The sequence below is a fragment of the Pantherophis guttatus genome, chromosome 3, assembly GCF_059756535.1.
Source record: "Pantherophis guttatus breed Tessera chromosome 3, ASM5975653v1, whole genome shotgun sequence".
Taxonomy (NCBI): domain Eukaryota; kingdom Metazoa; phylum Chordata; class Lepidosauria; order Squamata; family Colubridae; genus Pantherophis; species Pantherophis guttatus.
The window spans coordinates 100,308,641-100,331,221 of record NC_142065.1 but is presented as its reverse complement, the minus strand read 5'-3'; the positions used below and the strand labels follow the sequence as shown (position 1 = coordinate 100,331,221).

The 22,581-nt window shown below is 38.6% G+C and overlaps 1 protein-coding gene across 4 annotated transcripts in view; it reads right to left on the bottom strand.

Annotated features, from left to right (window-relative positions):
- Positions 1-20,562: 20,562 nt before the first annotated feature.
- TPR (translocated promoter region, nuclear basket protein) overlaps positions 20,563-22,581 on the bottom strand; it is a 61,539-nt gene continuing 59,520 nt past the window's right edge. For all 4 annotated transcript variants that reach the window (XM_034409609.3, XM_034409611.3, XM_060690104.2 and 1 more), the window contains 2 exons: positions 21,724-21,822; positions 20,563-20,785 (listed from right to left, as the gene is read on the bottom strand). In XM_034409609.3, coding sequence (XP_034265500.2) covers positions 20,730-20,785; positions 21,724-21,822 — 155 coding nt within the window. In that variant the 3' untranslated portion in view covers positions 20,563-20,729. The remainder of the gene's footprint in view (positions 20,786-21,723; positions 21,823-22,581) is intronic.

Here is a 22,581-nt window from a genome sequence, read left to right as displayed (position 1 = left end):
CCTGATGTAACTGATAAAAGTGACAAGCCAGAGAAAACTTCTGCCGTGGCAGAAACAGTCACTACACAGACTGGCCAAGGTGAGACCAGTCACAAGACTGACAATCCAGAAACAAGCAAAGCTGTCACAGAAGCAACAATGTCAACAACAAATTCAGAATACACAAGTCTGTATGTAACTGATAAAAGTGACAGTCCAGAGAAAACTTCTGCCATGACAGAAACAGTCACTACACAGACTGGCCTAGGTGAGACTAGTCACAAGACTGACAATCCAGAAACAAGCAAAGCTGTCACAGAAGCAACAATGTCAACAACAAATTCAGAATACACAAGTCCTGATGTAACTGATAAAAGTGACAATCCAGAGAGAACGTCTGTCATGACAGAAACAGTCACTACACAGACTGGCCAAGATGAGACTAGTCACAAGACTGACAATCCAGAAACAAGCCCAGCTGTCACAGAAGCAACAATGTCAACAACAAATTCAGAATACACAAGTTCTGATCTAACTGATAAAAGTGACAATCCAGAGAGAACGTCTGCTGTGACAGAAACAGTTACTACACAGACTGGCCAAGGTGAGACCAGTCACAAGACTGACAATCCAGAAACAAGCACATCTGTCACAGAAGCAACAATGTCAACAACAAATTCAGAATACACAAGTTCTGATCTAACTGATAAAAGTGACAATCCAGAGAGAACGTCTGCTGTGACAGAAACAGTCACTACACAGACTGGCCAAGGTGAGACTAGTCACAAGACTGACAATCCAGAAACAAGCACATCTGTCACAGAAGCAACAATGTCAACAACAAATTCAGAATACACAACTCCTGATGTAACTGATAAAAGTGACAATCCAGAGAAAACTTCTGCCGTGACAGAAACAGTCACTACACAGACTGGCCAAGGTGAGACTAGTCACAAGACTGACAATCCAGAAACAAGCACATCTGTCACAGAAGCAACAATGTCAACAACAAATTCAGAATACACAAGTCCTGATGTAACTGATAAAAGTGACAATCCAGAGAAAACGTCTGCCGTGGCAGAAACAGTCACTACACAGACTGGCCAAGGTGAGACTAGTCACAAGACTGACAATCCAGAAACAAGCAAAGCTGTCACAGAAGCAACAATGTCAACAACAAATTCAGAATACACAACTCCTGATGTAACTGATAAAAGTGACAATCCAGAGAGAACGTCTCCTGTGACAGAAACAGTCACTACACAGACTGGCCAAGGTGAGACTAGTCAGAAGACTGATAATCCAGAAACAAGCACATCTGTCACACAAGCAACAATGTCAACAACAAATTCAGAATACACAACTCCTGATGTAACTGATAAAAGTGACAATCCAGAGAGAACTTCTGCCGTGACAGAAACAGTCACTACACAGACTGGCCAAGGTGAGACTAGTCACAAGATTGACAATCCAGAAACAAGCAAAGCTGTCACAGAAGCAACAATGTCAACAACAAATACAGAATACACAAGTCCTGATGTAACTGATAAAAGTGACAAGCCAGAGAAAACTTCTGCCGTGGCAGAAACAGTCACTACACAGACTGGCCAAGGTGAGACCAGTCACAAGACTGACAATCCAGAAACAAGCAAAGCTGTCACAGAAGCAACAATGTCAACAACAAATTCAGAATACACAAGTCTGTATGTAACTGATAAAAGTGACAGTCCAGAGAAAACTTCTGCCATGACAGAAACAGTCACTACACAGACTGGCCAAGGTGAGACCAGTCACAAGACTGACAATACAGAAATAAGCACATTTGTCACAGAAGCAACAATGTCAACAACAAATTCAGAATACACAAATCCTGATGTAACTGATAAAAGTGACAATCCAGAGAAAACTTCTGCCGTGACAGAAACAGTCACTACACAGACTGGCCAAGGTGAGACTAGTCACAAGATTGACAATCCAGAAACAAGCAAAGCTGTCACAGAAGCAACAATGTCAACAACAAATACAGAATACACAAGTCCTGATGTAACTGATAAAAGTGACAAGCCAGAGAAAACTTCTGCCGTGGCAGAAACAGTCACTACACAGACTGGCCAAGGTGAGACCAGTCACAAGACTGACAATCCAGAAACAAGCAAAGCTGTCACAGAAGCAACAATGTCAACAACAAATTCAGAATACACAAGTCTGTATGTAACTGATAAAAGTGACAGTCCAGAGAAAACTTCTGCCATGACAGAAACAGTCAGTACACAGACTGGCCAAGGTGAGACCAGTCACAAGACTGACAATCCAGAAACAAGCAAAGCTGTCACAGAAGCAACAATGTCAACAACAAATACAGAATACACAAGTCCTGATGTAACTGATAAAAGTGACAATCCAGAGAAAACGTCTGCCGTGGCAGAAACAGTCACTACACAGACTGGCCAAGGTGAGACCAGTCACAAGACTGACAATCCAGAAACAAGCAAAGCTGTCACAGAAGCAACAATGTCAACAACAAATTCAGAATACACAAGTCTGTATGTAACTGATAAAAGTGACAGTCCAGAGAAAACTTCTGCCATGACAGAAACAGTCACTACACAGACTGGCCTAGGTGAGACTAGTCACAAGACTGACAATCCAGAAACAAGCAAAGCTGTCACAGAAGCAACAATGTCAACAACAAATTCAGAATACACAAGTCCTGATGTAACTGATAAAAGTGACAATCCAGAGAGAACGTCTGCTGTGACAGAAACAGTTACTACACAGACTGGCCAAGGTGAGACCAGTCACAAGACTGATAATCCAGAAACAAGCAAAGCTGTCACAGAAGCAACAATGTCAACAACAAATTCAGAATACACAAGTCTGTATGTAACTGATAAAAGTGACAGTCCAGAGAAAACTTCTGCCATGACAGAAACAGTCACTACACAGACTGGCCTAGGTGAGACTAGTCACAAGACTGACAATCCAGAAACAAGCAAAGCTGTCACAGAAGCAATAATGTCAACAACAAATTCAGAATACACAAGTCCTGATGTAACTGATAAAAGTGACAATCCAGAGAGAACGTCTGTCATGACAGAAACAGTCACTACACAGACTGGCCAAGATGAGACTAGTCACAAGACTGACAATCCAGAAACAAGCCCAGCTGTCACAGAAGCAACAATGTCAACAACAAATTCAGAATACACAAGTTCTGATCTAACTGATAAAAGTGACAATCCAGAGAGAACGTCTGCTGTGACAGAAACAGTTACTACACAGACTGGCCAAGGTGAGACCAGTCACAAGACTGACAATCCAGAAACAAGCACATCTGTCACAGAAGCAACAATGTCAACAACAAATTCAGAATACACAAGTTCTGATCTAACTGATAAAAGTGACAATCCAGAGAGAACGTCTGCTGTGACAGAAACAGTTACTACACAGACTGGCCAAGGTGAGACCAGTCACAAGACTGACAATCCAGAAACAAGCAAAGCTGTCACAGAAGCAACAATGTCAACAACAAATTCAGAATACACAAGTCCGTATGTAACTGATAAAAGTGACAATCCAGAGAAAACATCTGCCGTGGCAGAAACAGTCACTACACAGACTGGCCTAGGTGAGACCAGTGACAAGACTGACAATCCAGAAACAAGCAAAGCTGTCACAGAAGCAACAATGTCAACAACAAATTCAGAATACACAAGTCCTGATGTAACTGATAAAAGTGACAGTCCAGAGAAAACATCTGCCGTGGCAGAAACAGTCACTACACAGACTGGCCTAGGTGAGACTAGTCACAAGACTGACAATCCAGAAACAAGCAAAGCTGTCACAGAAGCAACAATGTCAACAACAAATTCAGAATACACAAGTCCTGATGTAACTGATAAAAGTGACAGTCCAGAGAAAACATCTGCCGTGGCAGAAACAGTCACTACACAGACTGGCCTAGGTGAGACTAGTCACAAGACTGACAATCCAGAAACAAGCAAAGCTGTCACAGAAGCAACAATGTCAACAACAAATTCAGAATACACAAGTCCTGATGTAACTGATAAAAGTGACAGTCCAGAGAAAACATCTGCCGTGGCAGAAACAGTCACTACACAGACTGGCCTAGGTGAGACTAGTCACAAGACTGACAATCCAGAAACAAGCAAAGCTGTCACAGAAGCAACAATGTCAACAACAAATTCAGAATACACAAGTCCGTATGTAACTGATAAAAGTGACAGTCCAGAGAAAACTTCTGTCGTGACAGAAACAGTCACTACACATTCTGGCCAAGGTGAGACCAGTCACAAGACTGACAATCCAGAAACAAGCAAAGCTGTCACAGAAGCAACAATGTCAACAACATATTCAGAATACACAAATCCTGATGTAACTGATAAAAGTGACAATCCAGAGAAAACTTCTGCCGTGACAGAAACAGTCACTACACAGACTGGCCAAGGTGAGACCAGTCACAAGACTGACAATACAGAAACAAGCACATCTGTCACAGAAGCAACAATGTCAACAACAAATTCAGAATACACAAGTCCTGATGTAACTGATAAAAGTGACAGTCCAGAGAAAACTTCTGCCGTGACAGAAACAGTCACTACACAAACTGGCCAAGGTGAGACTAGTCACAAGACTGACAATCCAGAAACAAGCAAAGCTGTCACAGAAGCAACAATGTCAACAACAAATTCAGAATACACAAGTCCGTATGTAACGGATAAAAGTGACAATCCAGAGAAAACATCTGCCGTGGCAGAAACAGTCACTACACAGACTGGCCTAGGTGAGACCAGTGACAAGACTGACAATCCAGAAACAAGCAAAGCTGTCACAGAAGCAACAATGTCAACAACAAATTCAGAATACACAAGTCCTGATGTAACTGATAAAAGTGACAGTCCAGAGAAAACTTCTGCCGTGACAGAAACAGTCACTACACATTCTGGCCAAGGTGAGACCAGTCACAAGACTGACAATCCAGAAACAAGCAAAGCTGTCACAGAAGCAACAATGTCAACAACAAATTCAGAATACACAAGTCCTGATGTAACTGATAAAAGTGACAGTCCAGAGAAAACTTCTGCCGTGACAGAAACAGTCACTACACAAACTGGCCAAGGTGAGACTAGTCACAAGACTGACAATCCAGAAACAAGCAAAGCTGTCACAGAAGCAACAATGTCAACAACAAATTCAGAATACACAAGTCCGTATGTAACGGATAAAAGTGACAATCCAGAGAAAACATCTGCCGTGGCAGAAACAGTCACTACACAGACTGGCCTAGGTGAGACCAGTGACAAGACTGACAATCCAGAAACAAGCAAAGCTGTCACAGAAGCAACAATGTCAACAACAAATTCAGAATACACAAGTCCTGATGTAACTGATAAAAGTGACAGTCCAGAGAAAACATCTGCCGTGGCAGAAACAGTCACTACACAGACTGGCCTAGGTGAGACTAGTCACAAGACTGACAATCCAGAAACAAGCAAAGCTGTCACAGAAGCAACAATGTCAACAACAAATTCAGAATACACAAGTCCTGATGTAACTGATAAAAGTGACAGTCCAGAGAAAACATCTGCCGTGGCAGAAACAGTCACTACACAGACTGGCCTAGGTGAGACTAGTCACAAGACTGACAATCCAGAAACAAGCAAAGCTGTCACAGAAGCAACAATGTCAACAACAAATTCAGAATACACAAGTCCTGATGTAACTGATAAAAGTGACAGTCCAGAGAAAACATCTGCCGTGGCAGAAACAGTCACTACACAGACTGGCCTAGGTGAGACTAGTCACAAGACTGACAATCCAGAAACAAGCAAAGCTGTCACAGAAGCAACAATGTCAACAACAAATTCAGAATACACAAGTCCGTATGTAACTGATAAAAGTGACAGTCCAGAGAAAACTTCTGTCGTGACAGAAACAGTCACTACACATTCTGGCCAAGGTGAGACCAGTCACAAGACTGACAATCCAGAAACAAGCAAAGCTGTCACAGAAGCAACAATGTCAACAACATATTCAGAATACACAAATCCTGATGTAACTGATAAAAGTGACAATCCAGAGAAAACTTCTGCCGTGACAGAAACAGTCACTACACAGACTGGCCAAGGTGAGACCAGTCACAAGACTGACAATACAGAAACAAGCACATCTGTCACAGAAGCAACAATGTCAACAACAAATTCAGAATACACAAGTCCTGATGTAACTGATAAAAGTGACAGTCCAGAGAAAACTTCTGCCGTGACAGAAACAGTCACTACACAAACTGGCCAAGGTGAGACTAGTCACAAGACTGACAATCCAGAAACAAGCAAAGCTGTCACAGAAGCAACAATGTCAACAACAAATTCAGAATACACAAGTCCGTATGTAACGGATAAAAGTGACAATCCAGAGAAAACATCTGCCGTGGCAGAAACAGTCACTACACAGACTGGCCTAGGTGAGACCAGTGACAAGACTGACAATCCAGAAACAAGCAAAGCTGTCACAGAAGCAACAATGTCAACAACAAATTCAGAATACACAAGTCCTGATGTAACTGATAAAAGTGACAGTCCAGAGAAAACTTCTGCCGTGACAGAAACAGTCACTACACATTCTGGCCAAGGTGAGACCAGTCACAAGACTGACAATCCAGAAACAAGCAAAGCTGTCACAGAAGCAACAATGTCAACAACAAATTCAGAATACACAAGTCCTGGTGTAACTGATAAAAGTGACAATCCAGAAACAACTTCTGCTGTGACAGAAACAGCCATTACGCAGACTGGCCAGGATGAGACCAGTCATAAAAGTGACAGTCTAGAAACAAGTGCTTCTGTCACAGACACAGCAAGGACAACAAATTCAGAATTCACACCTGGTCCTGATGCTGTTGATAAAGGTGACAGTACTGCAGTTGCAGTAACTTCAATTAAAATGTCTGGTGAAGATGAGACCAGTCACCAAACAGGCAATCTAGAAACAAGCACTTTGGTCACAGATAAAATCACGACTCAAACAAATTCAGATCACACAACTGGTCCTGATGCCATTGATAAAAGTGACAGTACAGACAGAGCTTCTGCTACAACAGAATTAGCAACTACACAGACTGCTCTAGATGAGACCAACCATAAAAGTGACAATCCGGAAACAAGCAGGCCTGTCACAGGGGCAACAAGGACATCAACCAATTCAGATTATACAACCAGCAGTGATGGAATTGATAAAAGTGACAATCCAAACATAAGTACAGCAGTAACAGAAACAGCAATCACAAAGTCTGGTCAAGATGAGTCCAGTCATAAAAGAGACAATTCAGAAAGACCTTTTGCCATGACAGAATCAATAATCGCATCCACTATTCCAAATATCAGAACAAATTCTCCTGCCATTAAGACCACAAGGACACCAAGAAATTCAGATTACACAACTGGTCCTGATGAAATTTATAAAAGTGACATTACTGACAAAACCTCTGCAGCTACAAAAGCAACATTTACACTTTCTAATCTGAAATACAAAACTAATCCCGATGGAATATATATAAATCAAAATCTAGAAACAAGAACTCCATTTCCAGAGACAAGTACGTCAATGAATTCTGAAGACTCAACCAATCCTGATGGAATTGATAAAAGTGACATTCCAGAAACAGCCTCTCCAGTCACAGAGACAATGACATCAACAAATTCAGATGCCCCAATCAACCCTGAAAGAATTGATAAAAATGTTGATCCAGACTGGATTACTGCAGTGATGGGAACAACAATCTTACCATCTAATTTGGATGACTCAACCAAACCTGATAGTGTTGACAAAAGTGGCAATCCAGATGATACAATTAATCCAGATGATATGATAGGACATGACAAGCTGGATAAGGTTACTGATGTTACAGGTACAACAATTACAGTGACTAATCCAGATGTAAGATACAATGACAAGTTTAATACAATTACAAAGACAACAATTGCAAAGACTAATCCAATGGGTACAAGCAGTCTTGATAACAGAAACATCTTCCTAACTGGAACTACTGCAGTCATAAAAGCAATGTCAATGGACCAAAGAAATGACACATCCATTCCTGAAGTTAATGTTATAAATAACAGACCAAAAGAAACTACAATAAACATCGATATTATAAGAAACATTACTGATCTATCAGGAAAGTCACTTACTCCCAATAGTGATGGTATCAGTGGACTGGAAACAATTGCAACAGTTGCCAAGACAATAATAGCACAAACTGACACACAGACAACTCTCAGCACCACAACAGAATCTAAACCTTTGAGTAATTCTGCTAATTTTGAGGGAGATGACAGGCCAGGCAGCAACCCCACAAAGACTACAGCTATTACTACAGAATCAAATCTTAGTTTACCTAGCCCAAATGATAATGATAAAAAGAGAAGGGCAGATATCATTACCAAAATTACTCGGACATTAACTATTGAAACTACAACCTCCCCTCGAATAAATAAACCTAAACAACCAGATGTAATAACTAATAAAAAAATTAATCTTGTTTCAGATAAAGGAACCACAAAGGAAAACCCAACTAAAAAGAATACAGTAACACAAGTGAGTACAACTTCCAGCACCCTATCTTCTACAACAAACAAAATTACATCATATTCCTCTACTTGGTCCACTATTGTCATACCTACAACACAAAGGCAAGTCGCCTCTTACTCCAGTCCAAGAGATGCTACCATTTCCACAACTAAATCTCCAGAGATGATGTTCAACAAAACTACAGCATATGTTCCACCAGAAAAGATTGCTGGATCTCTATGGTACAAAGGTACATTCACTTTTCATCTACATCTACATTTTCATTTTCATCTATTGGAGCCCTGTACGATAGCAATAATGTGTAATAAGTCTGAACATCATTATAACTATGTTTCTGAAAGGCACTGAGATATATATGTGAGTGGGGAATTGTGTGTGGGCCTAATACAGTTGATGGAAGATTGGGTTGTTATTTAGGGAGATTGGAAGAAGAAGAGATGTGTTCCAGAATCCAGACCAAAATGGTAATGATCTCAGGAGCCCCAATATATCTGAAATAACCTTATAGTCTTAAAAATACATTTTTTAAAAATCTTGCATATTTCTAGATAAGTTTTTTCTTTATGCCTTGCTCTGTTTTTGAATTTTTAAATTGTATTCTTGGGTTTTTACAGTTGGATAATTGTTTCTTTTCAGTTTGGGAAGATGTTCTATGAGGATTGTTACATAATTTGATAAGATGATTTATGTCATTATTTCTATTGTACTTTCCCTTTCTCCTATTAAGTTCAACATTGTTCCCTCACCTGTACTTTATGGTGGCATAAGTTGAAAAGAATAGCAATTACCTGAATATTATCCTCAAATTTCATGACTAAATTGAGATATAAGCTTCAGGCCTCAGACATTATATTACAATTCCCATTAACTGTAGCCTTCCGTGATTGGACATGATGGAAATTGAAGATTTTGAGAGGAACATATTTGGAAAATACTGTTGTCTTCAAAAGAGATTCTTGAAAGATTGGTTGAACAACTCTTTCTTAAAGTACTATAGTTAAGCATCTAAACATTCTGGGCTTGGACTGTATAATTCGTGTTTGTTTGGTATTTTCATGCCCCACTCACATTTTGTATGTGCCCCACCCCCCATCAGTTCTCTAAAGATTAATGTGACTATTTCTGTGACTGAACTATTGTTATGATCTAATCTTGGTGAACAAACTTATTTTTGAAAATGCAATATATATTTAATGAGTGGCTTAATAAGAGCTTTAGCTGTATATTGGTAACCTGTGACACATTCGGTCATCCTTTCAGAGATATATTGTTACCTAATCAGAGAAACATAATGACCATGGATGAGCAAAAAAGCAGTGGGCGCAACTTCCAACTTCCTGTTGGCTTCTCCATTGAGTTTCCTTGTGGGAAACTGGCTTGGAGAAAGCCTGTGGGGGAAGTTAGCAGGAGATTGTAAGTCCAAGACCAAGCTGGTAAATGGCAAACTTTTTGACTAGAAAAAGCATTTAATAATGATAAACTAAGTAACTGCTCATACATTTAGAGAACCAGTTTGGGTAGTTAAGGTACTAGTTTAGAATCCAGGAGATTGTAAATTCCACACTTCCTTTATGCATGAAAGCTAGGTGGGTATTTTAGGTCCTGATTGGAGAACCAATACTTTACCAGAATGTCATATTTCTTTAGCATTTTCTCATTTCTAATTTATTCTCAAATTAGGAAGAGTGCAGTGGAGATATTTGACAAAGTAAAGGGAAATTCACTGTTCACACCCAGTTTCCCAACAAATTTCCACAGTTGATACAGAATGAATGACACAAGAATCAGCTATATTTTTCTAAATATAAAAAGTTGAAATATTATAGAAAATAATATACCAAGCAGTGCCCTTTTAAATTACAAAATGTATCTGGATTAAGCACATTGTTAATCATATAAATTGTATGTTCGAAAAACAGAGTATATCATAAGAATTTTTCCCTGGAAATTTTGTGAAAGAGAACAAATATTTCAGATAAAAATAACATATTAACCCAATGCATTACGCCTTAATTCAAAGTACCGCATGTTAGTTTTAGGAAACATTGCAGTACGTCTCTATCTCCATCTCTCTGTCTCTCTCTCACCCCCCCCCCCGTGTGTGTGTGAAATGGAAAGCTTGGGAGTTCATTTTTATGCAAATCTTTTATCATAAACTGTCAAATTATGCATTATGTTCTTGATATGATTTACAGTGTTTATTATGGAAAACGTGGATTTTAAAACTAAAAAAAGTTAATTACTTATTAGATGTACCAGAAGAGATGAACTTGTGTAATAAGAAGCCTGTAGATGGGATTGTCCCTCTACAAAACGGATCACTTGCGGTATTCAGAGGTGAGTTACCACATGACAGAGCTTAAGTTTTGGACATTGTCCAAATGTTATAGATTAAAATATGCATTTTGCTATAAACATTTCACTCCCAGATCAGAGTGAAGTTATACAGTGGTTGGTAGTTCTGATCAAGACCTTCTCTAACTTCATCAGAAGGTATATTCACATACTGGTTCTTAAAATGAAATTTGCACTACTAATGTGCACTGCCACATTCAGAAAGTGCTCTCCAGAATTGGAGCAAGATCATTTGGACAACTTAGAAACAAACCATTGACTTTGGTAGAAAAAATGTATAGACCTCATAAACTACCCAAACTCAGCCTTCTCTGTAGTGTTTGGAGACTCTTGGAATAATAGTTTAACACAAGTGGAGGCTGGGAGGGTGAAGTTTGCATAGAATTCTACAAACTAGTTGCCCAGGCCACTATGGACCATCCACCATTTCACCTGTCACAAATTTCTATTTACTGTGAAATCTGCCTTGTTGTTAAGAGCTTCATGGTTGGGTATTAATATATTGTTTCTCTTTACATAACACTGGCATTTACTTGGCTTTGCAGGTCATTACTACTGGCTGCTAAATGGAACAAGCTCACCCTCCCCTCAACCTCGTAAAATCTCTGAGGGATGGCATATCCCTTCCCCCATTGACACAGTGTTCTCCAGATGTAACTGTGATGGCAAAACCTTCTTTTTCAAGGTAAGTCATATTTCTTTTCCACAATGTGATTCTTGGTACCAGAAGAGTTAAGAAATGGAAAGACTATACAGTATAATCTGAAATGTTACATGAAACAACAAAAAACAAGATATTGTTGATCAACAGATAATGATCAAGTAAATCTCCCACACTGCATTTATATTATATGCAACTTGTTACAAATTACCAGATTTTTTTTTAAAGAGATCAAAATAATTGGCTTTGCTGGAGAAGTCAATGGTGTGGCTGTATGCATGAACTCACATGATCAAGGTCTCTGCACAAAGCAAAATAAATAAATAAAAAATCCTATCCTGAGAAACTACATATGATCATGTTTGACAGGAGAATTTTAAATGAATTTTCTTGGTGAGATGCCAATCAAATTAGTCATCATTATCAGCAATGGGGAAGTTCATCCACTTACCATGTAAGATACACTTAAAAGTCCTTAGTAAAAGTTTTACAGTTTTAAAAATAAATGCATATATGGTTTGGTGCAATCCTATATGCGTCCTTTTTGGCAGTGTACTCTGTTGTAGAAAGTGAGACTTGCCCCTAAATATAGACATTTTTGTGAAGTAATTTTGCAGCAGATTGACATTATTCCATTCCAAAGGGACATTTCTATTTTAAGCAAAATATGAGGTGAGAAAAATAGGGAATATATAGTAAACTGTATTCCAATTAAAGCTTGTTTATTTATTTATTATTTACTGACTCTGAGTGGCTTACAATCCTACTGTATGTCCAGAAGATAAAAACAAGTAAGATACAAGCAGATAAATGATCATTACAGAATGAAATATTCCTATACCAAGAAACCCATAAAAATATCCTCATATACTTCTACCACATTTGATTTGGCTTCCATGAAATCTGTCTATATTTGCACATCTATCTTTAGCTCTAAAACACCCCTATCTATATCTCTTTGAGCATGCTCCATTTTTGATGAAAGATCACTTTTTCTCTCACATTGCTTATATAATAGTGTCATTCCTCTATAGATTGTCTAAGTGTTATTTAAAAAGCTTATATTTGTAGTCTTTAAATAATAAGAAATAGTGGATCCTTTTAATCAATCAAAAGAGTTTAAATGATTAACTGGTCAACTATATTTAAAAACCTTAAATGGCATACTTTCTCATGCTTTCTCAGTTCTTAGCCAGAATGGCAAAACTTGAAGGAAAGAAATTATTGGAGTTTAGGCACCAGATAAAACGATTTTGCTCCAGAGTTAATATGGAAACAGTTTGAAGAATAGGGAAAAAAGTAAGGAAACTCCATAAGCACCCTGCTTCATATTCAATATGCTCCTCAACAAGCATTTTAAAATAGTGTGAAAAGTAGATACAGTTCCTGACACCTGCGTTTGTAAAACCAAGATACAATGAGAAGCCTCTTTAGAAGGAACTGGACCAGTCCCAAATGTTTTGCTGTCATGTTCAAGCCAGGATATATTTGCCAAAATTCTGAAGAACAACCAAAGGGATGCTAGACTGATGTAACGCTCAATTTTTTCCACTCTGGCAAACTCTGAATGGCTTGTGCATTGAAACGGTTTTGTTTGGAGAGGTTCAATCTAACTATATTTAATGACAGGTTTTGATGGAGCAAAGTCAAAGAATTAATATGTTTAGTTGTAGAGCTTGGGATGCACACTTGGGATACAGAAGTTCAAATTTCCACCCTAAGGCAAAGATCAATGAATAACATTTGGCCAATCACAAATACACACACATACATACACAGGCTAAATTCACAGCATATGTTAGTCTGAAAAATGGTTGCTAATTTGTAGTCCAAACATTATAGTTATCTTGTAATTCAATGTGTAGGGCAACTTTGACAAATGGGTAACATGATTTAACATAATTGTACCAATATATTGAATGAAAAGACTTTCTCTCCATACCACACCACACACTCCTGTGCTGTATTCAGGTTGTACATTCAATTTATGTGACTTTCATTTCATAATGAAATTAAATCATTACATTCAAGTTCATTAATTTTCAGGCAAGAAGTACACTTGGCCCTTTTAAGGTCATATGGAGACTACACTTTGAGAAAGTAATTGGGACCAAGACAAAAACAATTTCACTTTGTATCTTTTGCATTTAAATAAAATTAAAACTAAATTAAAACATAATTGTCCTATTAAACTTTGTGAGTTTAATGACAACTTTTGGAGGGACTCAGGCCCTATATGTCATGCACAGGGGCTTATGTACAGGGGCATAGACAGCCCCTGCACCACATATTACATACCTCTGATGTACTGTCTTAACTTGGGATCCTGAATTGTCACCTCTTTCATTATATTCCTAAAATGTATTGCCAGGAATTTTGAAGGCTAATTTGCCTTAAAATTGTCCTGCTCCCAAAGCCTCATAAATAAACTTAGCTTAGCAGGAACACAGGTGGGTCAGGTTAACTTGTACTTGTTTATAGAAAATATTATGCTTATAAAAAAAAAATTCAAGCTAATTCCTTCCATGTAACCTAAGATAATAAATGGGACGCTCTGTTTCTCTATGCTTACTTCAAATCCACTGTTAAAATATATGTTTGTAGTCCTTCTTCCTGGTGAACTATCTCTGAAGGAATCAGAGAAATGGCTGGGAATTCTTGGACTCATAATTCCACCTGAGGAGCAAAAAGTTGAAGAATGCTAGTTCTAGAAACGTCAACAAACTAAATTTAGTATAGGGTAAATAATGGGGCCCGTTTGTTGTAATGGTTAAGGCATCATGCTAGAATTAGGAAGACTGGATTCTAGTCCCACTTTAGATATAAATCCAGCCAGGTGATCTTGGACCAGTCATTCCTTCTGAGTCCTAGGAAGGAGGCAATTGCAAAGCACTTCCAAAACACATCTCTTCCTCCCCCACCTTGCCAAGAAAATTGCAGGGACTAGGCCAGGCAGTCTCCAGGAGTCAATACTGACTCAAAGGCAAAAATAAAAAAATATGGTGGGAAGATGTTGCAGTCATTTAGCCTTTAACTGCCAGTTGCAACTTTCTATAGCTTTCCATAGCTACTCAGCTGTCTATATGACTGGTTTCTGTTACTCTTCTCTGCCAATGTTGCAAGATTTTCACTTGCATTTCTAGTGCATTCACTGGGAATTGCATTTACTATGGATCAGAGAAACCAGAAATAAGCCTCCATATAGTGATGTGGAAGCCTGTAGCTACTGGTAAAAGCACACCAAGCAGCAACTTATTTTGCAAATGTCTTTCCTAGTTTGTTTTAGCTGTTGCACAATGAGACAACAAGGAGTGTGCTGTGCTCCTTTGCTCGTTCACAAAACTGGGATGTCTTTTTTGCTTTGCCTATTGGCCAAGAACCAAATTTTCAGGAATCTGAAAGTGTTTTTTCAGGATGACTATGGCAAGGTGTGTTACCTGTTGTTCTTCCTCAGCAAGGTCCAGAGTATCTCATAACCTTTCCAATCTCCAGTACCTCCCTTCACAATCTCCCCAGATCTTTTGCCAATGTTCTTGGTTTTTCCCCCACTCTTACAATGTCTCCCCCCAAAAAATTTATTCTGTGATGTTTGCATTCACATTTGGAACAAGATAATCCATAGTTTTTGTTCTGTGACGATCAAACATACATTTTTCAGTTTGTATATAAACCCGCTGCAATGAACTGTTCCATTTTGTCCATCCCTATAAACCACCTTTTTGAGGGGAACTTGACTCTGCAATTACCATGACTCCACAATTGGTTAGTCACGGCTATAACTTCCTGTATTAGAAGCAAAACTTGATTGATGTTTTTTCCATGTTATGTACTTCACTGTGTTTTTCAATCAACCATCAAGACATAGTGGAGGATATTCTTAGTGGTGGCTTGGTTCTGAACAGAATTCCAGATGCAAACTTCTACAAGTCAATTCCAGTTTCTACAGCACTTTCTGTCACTTTTATACTACTTCAAATTGATTTGTATAGGATTGTAATTGTGCTGCTAATCTGGGCATTCAGACATGAAAAGTGGTAATAAAACTAATAAAAACAATAAGTAGTAAGGTTAATAAAAGTAATAAGTAAATATGCCTACATATTTTAAAAAGTCCTTAGATTTTTATGAATAGTTTATTTATTAAATTCATTGGTTACACACTTCCAGTGGTGTTTGTTTTTTTTAAATTTCCTCCCATTTTTTATCTGTAGAAGGAAAACCTTTCAAGCCCCATGTTACATTTCTTCATGAACGAATTACAAGTTGCATCAGTGTCTAATACAACATATGCCTTAGGTGTTTGTGTAACTTCAGCTAGCATTGCACTTTTCAGGGGCCCCAATACTGGCGCTTCACCAATGATGTAATGGACACTGGCTATCCTAAGCTGATTGTAAAAGGATTTGGAGGACTGAATGGGAAAATTATGGGAGCTCTTTCGGTGGCTCCGTACAGAAGCAGGCCAGAATCTGTACATTTTTTCAAAGAAGGTAGGTCTGTTGTGTCTATCAGATGCATTAAAGAAGTAGCAAATCCTTTTATATTTTCTATCCATGTGGTTGTCTTGGTAAAAATACTGGCGTGGTTTACCAATATTCTTCCCTTGTGTGTCTGAATTGATGCTTTTTGTGACTAAAGTGATCATTTGCCTCCAGCATTTTCTTATATGGCTTCTTTCTCTTGCTGGTACAGCTATCATTCAGCCCAAAATGACTCTTCGATGCTTAAGTCAAATAAGTGACTTAATTAAATCAGCAGGAAAGAAGTAGTTTCAAAGGGAAGCGATGGGATGATGCATAGTAGCAGTCAATTTCAAAGAAGCATTAGGCATTTCATGAATGTGGGAACATGTTAAAGTAGCATCCATAGCATTCTGATTTTTTTTAAAAAAACTAAAACTTAAAAAATGGTGTGCTACTTTATTCTCACTGATCAAAAGATTTTAAATGGCTGTTTAATACTGTTAAAGTCCTTCCTCTATCAAAAATATGATTTTAATTGTTGCCTAACTGCACCTGCATTCGTTTTATTGCATATAAACAATATTGTCCCCATGTCACAGTTGTTCTTGAAATACTTACTCCTGTTTAATTTAATGGACCACCTCGATTATTTACCAGTTTGGCTACAAGAAGCTAAATTTCCATCCAAACACTTCCTGAACACAGTAATGTAAAATCCACTGAATGCTATGTAATCAGGATGAGGCAGTTAAATGTTTATTTTACATTTCCTGCAATCTATGTCATTTGTGAAATGTAATCAGTTGTTATGTTAGGTCTTTAAAAACTAGGTTTCATTGTATTACTTTTCTACTGTAGGTGGCAATGTTCAACAATATGTCTACAAACAAAAACCAAAGAAGTGTAAGAAGAAAGTTGTAACTGTGAATTATCCAGTTTATAAACCAAAGACTTTGGTTCTGAGGCAGAGGCGCTTTGGACGTGCAATACAATCTCGTCAGATCTTCCGAACCATCCGGATAAGGCAGTACCCAGTCATTCGGATCACCCATCATTCGACAGGTATGGTCCTTGTTTTGCCTTGTTTAGATGCTACGATTAATTGGGTTGCACAATGCTACAGCTCCAAAAATAAGTTCCAAATAAAGCAGCCTAACTGTATGGAGGTTGATTATATCTTGCTCTTTAAATATTTTGTCACAGGGCTTGTGTGCCATTAAAATATCTCCTGAATGGTTTTATATCATCTTCATAATTTCAAAAGAAATTGCTTTGTGTTTGCAGGAGTACTGCAGCCAGAGGTTAAAATTACCTCATATTGGAGAGGATTTCCAAAAGAATTTAATTCTGCTATTTCTGTTCCTAATGAGGAGAATGGGGATGGATACGATTACTATGCATTTGCTAAAGGTATGTTGTGGCTATGACACTCACTTAGATGCTGCCAGCTATTTGAGGCTGTTCCTCATAAGATTTTTTTGTACTCCTCTTGAGATCCTGTTTCAGAACAGTCCCATATCACATTTCTTTTCTCTCCTTAAAATAGTTCGAAAAGCTGGACAAAAACATAGCTTTGAAAGGCGAGTGAAAAATGTTAATTGTGTAAGAGTATTCCATTTTTAGAAATTATTTAAACAGAAAAACAGATGCAGTTTATATGAATTTTAAATATGAAATAATTGCTGAGTAGCCATTTTTACAGCCCGTTTTATTGTATGTATATTTATTTATTTATAATTAAATTTATATACCGCCCTACTCCCGAAAGACTCAGGGCAGTGAACAGCCAGAAAGTAAAATATACATAATACAAACGTTAAAAACCATTTAAAATACATTAAATACATTGGCCAGATTTAAAACACCCCAATTATAAAACCAATTTAAAAACAATTAAAAAGGGAGGTTAGGCCAGACCAGCCTGCTGGAATAAGAATGTTTTGAGGGCGCGGCGGAAAGTGCGCAGATCCGGGATCCTCCGTATCTCCGTGGGGAGCTTGTTCCAGATGGCAGGTGCACCCACAGAGAAGGCCCTCCCCCTGGGGGCCGCCAGTCGACATTGTTTGACCGACGGCACTCTGAGAAGACCCTCTCTATGGGAGCGTTCTGGTCAGTGAGAGGCTATTGGTGGCAGAAGGTGGTCTCGTAGGTACCCCAGTCCTAAGCCATGGAGCGCTCTAAAGGTGGTAACCAAGACCTTGAAGCACACCCGGAAGACCACCGGGAGCCAGTGCAGCTTGCGCAGGAGGGGAGTCAAATGGGAGTGCGTCGCTCCCGTAACCACCCGCACGGCCGTATTCTGGACCAGCTGGAGCCTCCGGGTGCTCCTCAAGGGGAGCCCCATGTAGAGAGCATTACAGTAATCCAGGCGGGAAGTGACGAGGGCATGAGTGAAAGTGCGTAACGAGTCCCAATCCAGAAAGGGACGCAACTGGTGGATCAGGCGAACCTGATAAAGTCCTCCCAGCCACAGCTGTCAAATGCTCTTCTAAAGTGAGTCCAGGAGGACACCCAAGTTGCGAGCCCTCTCCGTGGGGGCCAACGACTCACCCCCAATAGTCAGCGATGGCACCAACTGACTATATCTGGATGTCAGAAACCACAGCCACTCGGTCTTGGATGGGTTGAGCCTGAATCTGTTTCTCCCCATCCAGATCCGTACAGCCTCCAGGCACCGGGACATCACTTCAAGGGCATCATTGGGGTGATCCGGGATAGAGATGTACAGCTGAGTATCATCAGCGTACTGATGGTATTTCACCCCAAAACCACAGATGATCTCACCCAGCGGCTTCACATAAATGTTGAACAGAAGGGGCGAGAGGACTGACCCCTGTGGCACCCCACATACAAGGGGCCTTTGGGTCGACCTCTGCCCCCGTCAACACAGACTGTGACCGGTCGGAGAGAAAGGAGGAGAACCACCGCAACACGGTGCCCCCCACCCCTAACTCTTCCAACCGGTGCAGCATGATACCATGATCGATGGTATATAACATACACTTGATAACGGATCTCTTTCGGGGGAATGGAACTGCATTCCTTCATAGGGTGCTAAGTGCTACACACAAAGATTATCAAGAAACCCTTGTAAAAGTCCTCAAGTCTGGCTTGACTCCTGAAAATCACATCCATGGAATTTTCTTGACAGAGTTATGGAAGTGGATTGCCATTACCTTCTTCCAGAAAGCTTTTAAAGAATTTCTAGTGTATACAACTCTAAAACCCTTGTTGTACTACTAATCTGACCTTGTTTGGACAGTGTTGCCACCTGTTCTTAGATGGCCAAAGAAAGAAAGAAATAGAGTGGAAAGATTCAGCTCTATTTATTTATTTAGCTTAGAACTACTGTCTTACAGTGATCTTTTTGAGAAATATGTCTTTATATCATTTATACCATTCAAAATAACAAAACAATGGTATTGTTCACTTCCTAATAGCCACTGTGTCTTAGCATGGTAAGTGTTGTGTAGTGTAAAACATTCTTTTTTTGCTGCAACTGATGTTTTAAAGCAGGACTTTTAAACCAGGAGTTGGCCAAAATGTGCAAGACAAATTTGAAAGAAAAACACGACTTTGTGTGAGATTTAAAATCAGACAGCACTGGATTATACAGGATACTAAATTCAACCCCATGGATCATGCTGCAACTGAACTTGGATATTTTGCTCTCCATAGAACCATTAATCTCAATAGATAATAGATAGATAAATGCTAGCAGGACCATAGTTGGCTAGCATTTGTCCTTTCTGGGTAGAAAACAAAAGGTATTCACATTAAGGTAGGAAGAGTTTGCACTTATTTTTTTACAAGTTTAAAATGGTCAAGAGGTTTCTTCCATCCTCCTTTACTCTTTAAAAAGTCTAGCATGGTTACAACATCACTGGGCTGTTTGATAGACAAGGTTTCTTTCTCTGAGCATTTTGATGGAAGCCTTTATTGTGTAAAGAGCCTGGTGCTGAAAGGAAACCTTAGGCTGCCTTATACATTTCAAAAAGTACAAGCCCCTTCTCTGACCTGGTTTGATTTGACTGAATTTTCTAGGGTTTTTGTCTAACTAAAAATTCAACCCCATTTCCCCCAACGTAAGCAGATAAATGAGGCAAATGTATCTTAGTCCATTCATCTTCCAATTGCTTGAGTTGCTCAATGCTATCTGTCCACTATAAAGTACACCAAGGTTTCCTCTGCAATAAGACAGGAGGAACTGTCTTATTGCCTGTTTCCAAATGATCAAAATTGCATGGAAAGAAAGGCCCATCTTGAACTGAGGATTTACATGATCAATTGGTTTTTCAACTGTTAATACTTGTGTGGTGTGATCTAACAACCCTGTTCTCCCGTTCCATTCCCTTTCAGATAACTACTACAGCATGGATGTGGGCAGCAGAATAGCTCGACCAGTTACAACGCAAACTGGGCAGACTGTGTCCAATGCTTGGTACAAGTGTCCTGCAGAATAACTTGGAAACTCAAACAACCTGAAAGAAATGCTTTTGTATGACAGTTTCTCTAGTTTTTATTAATAAAAGATGATCCAATGTTCATACAACAATCCTTTAACATTTAAAAAAGACTGCTTTAAGCTTGGCAGCTGTTATACTAATGCAGAATAAAGGCAGACTAAACAGTATACACCATTTCCAAAATTTTTACAGCATTTAATTAATATTGCCTCTGTTCAGGCCTCCTCTGCCACCCATTGCATGAGTTATACCTGCAAGAAAGATACAGCAGTTATATATTTTTGTTTCAATTAATGTTCATTTGCCTCTTGATATTTTAACCATCTGCATTACAAGAATTTCCCTGCCACTATTATTACTGTAAAATAATCATTCCATATCTTATTTTGAATATCACTGTCAAAATCTTAACAGCCACCACATCCTCAATTTGGATTAGAAAATTCTATTCCATTACACATATGTTAACTAGATCTGGAAACTGAATAGGGAATATCCTAAACTTCATTCAAATATTAATGGGAACAAGTTTTGGGAATTCTGGAAATTACAGCAACATGATTAGTAAAAAAGAGGTGTTAAAGTTACCATTAAGTGAAATTAACATCCATATTTAAGACAAACATCTTCAAGTAACTGCAAATATTGCTTCTAACAAGATTTTCAATTTTAAAAAAGTTTCAGCTTAGAAATCACTATTTCTTTTTTTTTTTTTTTGTCCAGCTAATAATGTATTTTTCTTTTTTGGTATTTACTGTGAGTCATATCTCTTTACTACACTCTGTTATTCATTTTCTTTAAATGTTTTAATTTTCTTTGTAACTAAAACAACTAACTCAGTTGGTATATACATGTTAAGCATGAATGTGAAGGTTCAATTAAGCTGATTTATCACTATGCCCAGGAATCTTCTCAGATAAGGGCCAGCACCTGCATAAATTAGATAAGGGTCAATGGCATTTAAGAGGGATTAGATCTTGTTTGCTTGTGGCTATGCAGGGATTCCAGGCTGATCCTTCTTTTCACACCGCCCCCAGGTTCTGCTATTCCTCCTCTTAAAATATGTAAGCTAGCAGAGGTCAAAATCCTACATTTTTCAAAATTTCTACTTGTATGCATACTTCATTTTTCTCAACAGTAAGTAGTTAACTTATTTAACTAAGCCCCACTGGGATTGAAATATACTCACCCCTGTGTCTATTAAACTGACGACCACGAACTCCAGCCCTTAAGGTTGGAGGCTGAAGTCTAACACGTCGGAAGGGTTTGGGATGATTGCTGCTTGTATCTGGAAAAGAAATAGTGGGGTATTGATTTTTTTCATGGTAATAGAAGTATTATTCTTGATTTTTGTACTGCAGGACTGTGTGAGTATAACAAATAAAATCTTTAACTAGAAAATAAGTGGCAAGTTTTTTTCTACATGCAAGTTTGTAGACCAGGTGAATAGTTACTTTTGAATGGAACTTCAATGAAGGGAAATATAAACAAATTCCTGTATTCTTTTTAAAAAAGTGTTTCGTCAAACATTTAGAGAATTGATGACCAGAGTTCATGCCCAAATGTATCTTTAAGTTGCAGAGAACAATTAGTAAGAATCCTTCCTCTTCATATCTACAGACTGCAATCTTTTCTACAATAAAAGCTGAAATGGTAGAAAAATACAAAACCATCAGGGGCTCAATTATTCTTTGTTTGATGTCCCATATCAATGAAAATTCCTAAGTACAGGTAGTCCTCAATTTATTATCATAACATAGACCAGAATTTCCATCATGAGTCATGACAGTTGTTAAGACAAGGCACCTGACCAGGCCCAGTTTTATGTTTTTTGTGGTAGTCGTTAAATGAACACCACAATCATTAAGTGAATCCTTATATTCCCATAGGTGGGGTTTGTTTGTTTTTTTGGTTGGAAAGTGGCAGAAAATTCCTAAATCATGGTCATATGAACTCAAATGTTGGAACCGGCCATATAGATGAGCCAGTTGACAAGCACCTGAAATGCAGTCATGTGACCGCTGGGATGTGTGCATCCATTGGACCT